Source organism: Lampris incognitus, chromosome 7, assembly GCF_029633865.1.
Source record: "Lampris incognitus isolate fLamInc1 chromosome 7, fLamInc1.hap2, whole genome shotgun sequence".
In the NCBI taxonomy this organism is placed as follows: Eukaryota; Metazoa; Chordata; class Actinopteri; order Lampriformes; family Lampridae; genus Lampris; species Lampris incognitus.
Window position 1 is genome coordinate 65,779,337 of NC_079217.1, and position 8,055 is coordinate 65,787,391.

The 8,055-nt window shown below is 44.0% G+C and overlaps 1 protein-coding gene across 5 annotated transcripts in view; it reads left to right on the forward strand.

The window, feature by feature from the left end:
* Positions 1-7,820, forward strand: part of abcc5 (ATP-binding cassette, sub-family C (CFTR/MRP), member 5) — a 48,886-nt gene extending 41,066 nt beyond the window's left edge. For 4 of the 5 annotated variants that reach the window (XM_056284113.1, XM_056284115.1, XM_056284116.1 and 1 more), the window contains 5 exons: positions 1,020-1,179; positions 4,009-4,087; positions 5,451-5,564; positions 5,665-5,829; positions 6,540-7,820. In XM_056284113.1, the coding sequence (XP_056140088.1) occupies positions 1,020-1,179; positions 4,009-4,087; positions 5,451-5,564; positions 5,665-5,829; positions 6,540-6,641 (620 nt within the window). In that variant the 3' untranslated portion in view covers positions 6,642-7,820. Of the gene's footprint in view, positions 1-1,019; positions 1,180-4,008; positions 4,088-5,450; positions 5,565-5,664; positions 5,830-6,539 lie in introns of those variants that run through there. The other variant, XR_008810540.1, reaches the window with a different exon arrangement.
* Positions 7,821-8,055: the final 235 nt, after the last annotated feature.

Consider the following 8,055-nt stretch of genomic DNA (forward strand, 5'->3'; position numbering starts at 1 on the left):
AGGGCACTCCAGACGTCCCTCTCCCCAGCAACACCCTCCAGCTCCTCCTGGGGCATCCCAAGGCGTTCCCAGGCCAGATTGGATATGTAGTCCCTCCAGCGAGTTCTGGGTCTACCCCAGGGTCTCCTCCCGGTTGGCCATGCTCGGAAAAACCTCCAAAGGAAGACACCCAGGAGGCATCCTAATCAGATGCCCGAACCACCTCAACTGGCTCCACTCCGAGCTCCCTCCTGATGTCCGAGCTCCTCCCCTTATATACCCTATACCAGCATTTCTCAAACCTCTCCTGGAGGACCACTTGTCCTGCATGGTTTAGACCTCTCCCTGCTCCAACACAGCAGATTTAAATGACCAGTTTTGTTATTAGGCAGCTTCGGGAGCTCATAACGAGTTGATCGTTTGAATCAGCTGTGTTGGAGCAGGGAGAGATCTAAACCATGCAGGACAAGTGGTCCTCCAGGAGAGGTTTGAGAAACGCTGCCCTATACCACGCCTGCCAGCCACATAAACCGTCTAAATGCGATATCTCCATTTGGGTCCAAACTGGTTCTGTTTTTAGTTACATATTCAAGAGGCTAAAGTCAAAGCCAACAAATGAGAACAGCGTGAATAATTAAATTAGAAGAGGGTTTTGGTAACTACATATCTGTAGACTTTGGTCCATAAAGCATCTTTTTTTTATGAAGCATACGCACCTAGATTCTTTACAAGCCATATTTGGTCCAACCCTGTTCTGTGTTGGAACAACCTTCTCTTTTTAATCCCTTCTGGCACGTAGTGTTGTTCATAATGTGTCTAACGGATGGAAACGTAGACTGTTGATACATGAGTGGTTCAAAAGTATATTAAAGGACAGAGCAGGTCTGAGTGACAGAGAACCAGTAGAGATGGGGGTTACACAGACAGGCAGGCTGGAGGATTCAAGCTTGGTTCTGAGGTTCCTGTAACAGACTAACTGGAATTATCTGGAGGGTTAACTCGTGTTCTACCTGTCTGTCTATCTGTGTGTCTGTCTACAGGGAAGTCTTCTCTGGGTGTGGTTCTCTTCCGGCTGGTTGAATTGTGTGGTGGCTCCATCAGGATCGATGGTGTAAATATCTGCGACATTGGCCTGGCCGACCTCCGCAGTAAGCTGTCGATCATCCCTCAGGAGCCGGTCCTCTTCAGCGGGACAGTCAGGTAGACACACCCACCCAGCTCTGCACATCACCCACCGATGGCTGACCTCAGCTCAGCCCGCCTCCACCAATAGCGCTTTAGGCAGGACACGTGAGCATGTGATTGGTTGCTGGTGGCTGACAGACGTCACAGGCACCTTACAGCAGGACCTGAACTTAGATGATCTTTGTAATGTTCTTCAGTCTGTTCCTGCTGTAAACTGCCATGGAACATCTGATATTGTGTGTTTGTTTTATTGATTTGTATGTTGTCACATGGTGTAGTATTAAAACTCCATGTGGTCATTTTTTTATGTTTTCCCCCCAATTATATCCGGCCAATTACCCCACTCTTCCGAGCCGTCCCGGTCTCTGCTCCACCCCCTCTGCCGATCCGGGGAGGGCTGCAGACTACCACATGCCTCCTCCCATACATGTGGAGTCACCAGCCGCTTCTTTTCACCTGGCAGTGAGGAGTTTCACCAGGGGGACGTAGCGCATGGGAGGATCACACTATTCCCCCCAGTTCCCTCTCCCCCCTGAACAGGCGCCCCACCGACCAGAGGAGGCGCTAGTGCAGTGACCAGGACACATACCCACATCCGCCTTCCCACCCACAGACACGGCCAATTGTGTCTTTAGGGACGCCCAGCCAAGCTGGAGGCAACACAGGGATTCGAACCAGGATCCCAGTGTTGGTAGGCAACGGAATTGACCGCTACATTACCCGTACGCCCCTGAGACTGACTAATTTTGAGGCTAAAAAGTTAGCCCTGTACCACCAGGCTAGCTGAGAGGTAAGAGGTATTTCCATGGTAACCAGTGACCCCTGCTGACGATGGACAAGAGGAAAACATGGCTGATCATTTGTGGTTTGCTACCAACGTTATGGAGACACAAGAAGGAGAAGAGGACGGTTGGACTTAATGTCAAGAAACATCGCCACCTGTTGACCCAGTCAAGGAAATGCTGTCGCACAAACTGAGTGACTGGAACAGATGAGAGCTTCCCCCGTCCATAAAATGAAAAGCAGCTTTAAAGTACCAAGAGATGGCGATGCCACGCTCCGTCCACCGGTTCAAACCCCACCAAACTATCTGCATTCCCAGTACACCCAGCTGCTGTCCTCCTTGGTAGGCAACAGGGGAAACCAGAAGCTCTGAGATACTTTGACACCAGCCAGGTTGGTGGAGACATGTTGGACCAAACGGTGAGGAAGTTTTCAGTGAAAGTGGAAGTCCAGTGATGGTCCTCTCTACAGCATCCTGCAGCTGGAGGTCGCAGGAGGAAACAGGAGCTGATGTGGGGCGGTGCAGGAGCAGAATAAACCGCGCTACATCCCCCTGGTGAAACTCCTCACTGTCAGGTGAAAAGAAGCGGCTGGTGACTCCACATGTATGGGAGGAGGCATGTGTTACCCTGCAGCCCTCCCTGGATCAGCAGAGGGGGTGGAGCAGAGACCGGGATGGCTTGGAAGGGTGGAGTAATTGGTCAAGTACAATTAGGGGAGAAAAAGGGGAGAAATCCAAAAAAAAAAAAAGTAATAATATTTACCATTGATCATGATTAAAACGCTATCTAAAGTGTAAATATATCTAAAGTGTAAATATAAAGTATCTAAAGTGTAAATATATCTAAAGTGTAAATATAAAGTATCTAAAGTGTAAATATATCTAAAGTGTAAATATATCTAAAGTGTAAATATAAAGTATCTAAAGTGTAAATATATCTAAAGTGTAAATACATCTAAAGTGTAAATATATCTAAAGTGTAAATATAAAGTGTCTAAAGTGTAAATATAAAGTATCTAAAGCGTAAATATATCTAAAGTGTAAATATAATGTATCTAAAGTGTAAATATATCTAAAGTGTAAATATAAAGTATCTAAAGTGTAAATATATCTAAAGTGTAAATATAAAGTATCTAAAGTGTAAATATAATGTATCTAAAGTGTAAATATATCTAAAGTGTAAATATATCTAAAGTGTAAATATAAAGTGTCTAAAGTGTAAATATAAAGTATCTAAAGCGTAAATATATCTAAAGTGTAAATATAATGTATCTAAAGTGTAAATATATCTAAAGTGTAAATATAAAGTATCTAAAGTGTAAATATATTTAAAGTGTAAATATAAAGTATCTAAAGTGTAAATATAATGTATCTAAAGTGTAACTACAATGTATCTAAAGTGTAAATATATCTAAAGTGTAAATATAAAGTATCTAAAGCGTAAATATATCTAAAGGGTAAATATAATGTATCTAAAGTGTAAATATATCTAAAGTGTAAATATAAAGTATCTAAAGTGTAAATATAATGTATCTAAAGTGTAACTACAATGTATCTAAAGTGTAAATATAATATATCTAAAGTGTAAATATAATGTATCTAAAGTGTAACTACAATGTATCTAAAGTGTAAATATAAAGTATCTAAAGTGTAAATATAAAGTATCTAAAGTGTAAATATATTTTAAGTGTAAATATAATGTATCTAAAGTGTAAATATAAAGTATCTAAAGTGTAAATATATCTAAAGTGTAAATATAATGTATCTAAAGTGTAAATATATCTAAAGTGTAAATATAAAGTATCTAAAGTGTAAATATAAAGTATCTAAAGTGTAAATATACTAAAGTGTAAATATAATGTATCTAAAGTGTAAATATATTTAAAGTGTAAATATAAAGTATCTAAAGTGTAAATATATTTAAAGTGTAAATATAATGTATCTAAAGTGTAAATACAAAGTATCTAAAGTGTAAATATAAAGTATTTAAAGTGTAACTATCATGTATTTGTATAATTTTAGATGTAATGTTCATGTTTTCTGCTGGTGTGTGTTTCCAGATCCAACCTGGATCCCTTTGCTCAGTACGGAGAGGAGCAGGTCTGGGACGCCTTGGACAGAACTCACATGAAGGACTGTGTGAGTACCACAATACTACATCAGCACCACTCAGTACTGCACACTACATCTGGCTAGTACCACAGCTGCGCTGTAGCGTCAGCCCTCATTGTGTTAAGACCGAACTGGGTAAAGACCTGCGAGGCTACCTGTGTGAGTCCACCAAGGACACACTACACACACACACCCCATACTACTCACTACATACACACCTCATACTACACACTACACACACACACCTCAGACTACTCACTACATACACACCTCATACTACACACTAAATACACACATCATACTACACACTACACACTCACCTCATACTGCACACTACACACACACCTCATACTGCACACTGAATACACACCTCATACTGCACACTACACACACACACCTCATACTACTCACTACATACACACCTCATACTACACACTAAATACACACATCATACTACACACTACACACACACCTCATACTGCACACTACATACACACCTCAGACTACTCACTACATACACACCTCATACTACACACTAAATACACACATCATACTACACACTACATACACACATCATACTACACACTACACACACACCTCATACTGCACAATGAATACACACCTCATACTGCACACTACACACACACACCTCAAACTGCACACTAAATACACACCTCATACTGCACAATGAATACACACATCATACTGCACACTACACACACACCTCATACTGCACACTACACACACACCTCATACTGCACAATGAATACACACCTCATACTGCACACTACACACACACCTCATACTGCACACTACACACACACCTCATACTGCACAATGAATACACACATCATACTGCACACTACACACACACCTCATACTGCACAATGAATACACACCTCATACTGCACACTACACACACACCTCATACTACACACTAAATACACACATCATACTACACACTACACACACACCCCATACTGTACACTACACACACACCGCATACTGCACACTGAATACACACCTCATACTGCACACTACACACACACACACCTCATACTACTCACTACATACACACCTCATACTACACACTAAATACACACATCATACTACACACACACCTCATACTGCACACTACACACACACCTCATACTGCACAATGAATACACACCTCATACTGCACACCACACACACACCTCATACTACTCACTACATACACACCTCATACTGCACAATGAATACACACCTCATACTGCACACTACACACACACACCTCATACTACACACTACATACACACATAGACCCACATGAGGGACAAGTTATCTTTAATTAGAATCTTATTGGTGTGTGTGTGTGTGTGTGTGTGTGTGTGTGTGTGTGTGTGTGTAGGTGTCCCAGCTGCCTCTGAAGCTGGAGTCGGAGGTGTTGGAGAACGGGGAGAACTTCTCGGTGGGGGAGCGACAGCTCCTGTGTGTTGCCAGGGCTCTGCTCAGACAGTGTAAGGTGAGTAAGAGAGGGAGACTCACACATGAGGGAGGCGGGTTCAACCAAACCAAGACAGTTGTCCTCAGGTGTCGACCTGTGATCGGCTGGTTGTCCCCAGGTGTTGATCCTGGATGAGGCCACAGCAGCGATGGACACGGAGACGGACACTCTGATCCAGGAGACCATCAGGAACTCCTTCCAGGACTGCACCACCCTGACCATCGCCCACCGCCTGCACACCATCCTCAACTGTGACCGCATCATGGTGCTCAACCAGGGAAAGGTACCCATACTGGATATACTGGGTCTACGGTTCAGAACCAGTACTGAACTGTAGCCCTAGTGGACCTACTGGGTCTATACCAGTTCTGTACTTTATTCATGTTGGCATGACAGCATTTAGTCCATCAGTGTTACTGTAGTCAATAACGACATCAGTAAGAATGAAGAAACAGTGATTGTAGAATGAGACTGTAACAGGGTTGAATTGGGCGTCCGGGTGGCGTAGCGGTCTGTTCTGTTGCCTACCAACACAGGGATCGCCGGTTCGAATCCCCATGTTGCCTCCGGCTTGGTCGGGCATCCCTACAGACACAATTGGCTGTGTCTGCGGGTGAGAAGCCGGATGTGGGTATGTGTCCCGGTCGCTGCACTAGCGCCTCCTCTGGTTGGTCGGGGCGCCTGTTCTGCGGGGAGGGGGAACTGGGGGGAATAGCGTGATCCTCCCACGCGCTACGTCCCCCTGGTGAAACTCCTCACTGTCGGGTGAAAAGAAGCGGCTGGTGACTCCACATGTATGGGAGGAGGCATGTGGTAGTTTGCAGCCCTCCCCGGATCGGCAGAGGGGTGGAGCAGAGACCGGGACGGCTCGGAAGAGTGGGGTGACTGGACAAGTACAGTTGGAGAGAAAAAAGGGGGCAAAATAAAAGAGTTGAATTAAAGGGAGAGGCAAGTGCACCTGAGCTGAAGTCTGTTGTGATCTGATTGGTTCAGGTTGTGGAGTTTGACGAGCCGTCCAAGCTCCTGGCCAATGAGAATTCCCGATTGTCTGCTATGCTGGCCGCTGTGGAAAACAAGATCTCTGTGAGAGGATGAGGAGAGACACGGAGGGAGTGGCCGGAGAGGAGGGAGGAGGGTTCTGGTTTCCGACCAGTTCAGGATTCATCCTCCGTCTCACCATCTCTGATCCGATCAGTTAAGATAGAGACCACGAGTACACCATGGGAACGATGCACCAGATGAGACCAGGACTCTTCCTGCTGGAGGACACTGACATCAGACCTGGCAGGAGGTCTGGACTCTGAGTCCGAGAACCGCTTCATGTACTGTAATGAACTGTACTGTTCTATACTGTACTTTAATGTACTATACTGTACTGTACTGTACTGCGCTGTACTATACTATACTGTGCTGTACTATACTGTACTGTGCTGTACTATTATGTACTGTGCTGTACTATACTGTACTGTACTATACTGTACTGTGCTGTACTGTGCTGTACTATACTATACTGTGCTGTACTGTGCTATACTGTACTGCGCTGTACTATACTATACTGCACTGCGCTGTACTATAATGTACTGTACTATACTGTGCTGTACTGTACTATACTGTACTGCGCTGTACTATACTATACAGTACTGTGCTGTACTGTACTATACTGTCCTGTACTGTGCTATACTGTGCTGTGCTGTACTATATTGTACTGTGCTGTACTGTGTAGTAACAGACAGAACGTACGTCTGTACATATTTGTACATAGAGACCCTGTGTGATATTTACTGCAAACACGCAGACTGGCTTTCTTACACTTGTTCTTATGCAGCTACAGGATGTGTGACTCTTTCGTGTGGCGCCGCCCTGGCGGCCGGCCTGGCTGCCTGACGGTCGGTTGCTTTATTGCGACTCTGGAAGACGTGTCTGTGTAAATGTCAGTGTGACAGACGTCTTCATGATGTTCACCTGTCAACCAATCAGTTATTTTTTTTACATTGATGACGTGCAGCAGGCCATAGGCTGCCACGGGGGAAGGGGCGGGGCTAATTTCAGATTTTAATTGTAAATTGCTCAAAAGCAGCGCTGTTTTGTAAGTGAAGGTGCATTTATAAACTTGTAAGGTCGGCCATCTTTTTTTTAAAGGAAGTTTAATTCTTTCATGCGGAGAAGAGTCCTTCTGGGAGTCCTTCTGGGAGTCCTTCTGGGAGTCCTTTGGGTCAAGGCAGATATCGGGTGATGGCAGGTATCTAGTCTGTCTTTATTTTACAACAACACCATGAACAGATCAACATCTAGTCTGTCTTTATTTTACAACAACACCATGAACAGATCAACATCTAGTCTGTCTTTATTTTACAACACCATGACCAGATCAACATCTAGTCTGTCTTTATTTTACAACACCACCATGACCAGATCAACATCTAGTCTGTCTTTATTTTACAACACCACCATGACCAGATCAACATCTAGTCTGTCTTTATTTTATAACACCACTATGAACAGATCAACA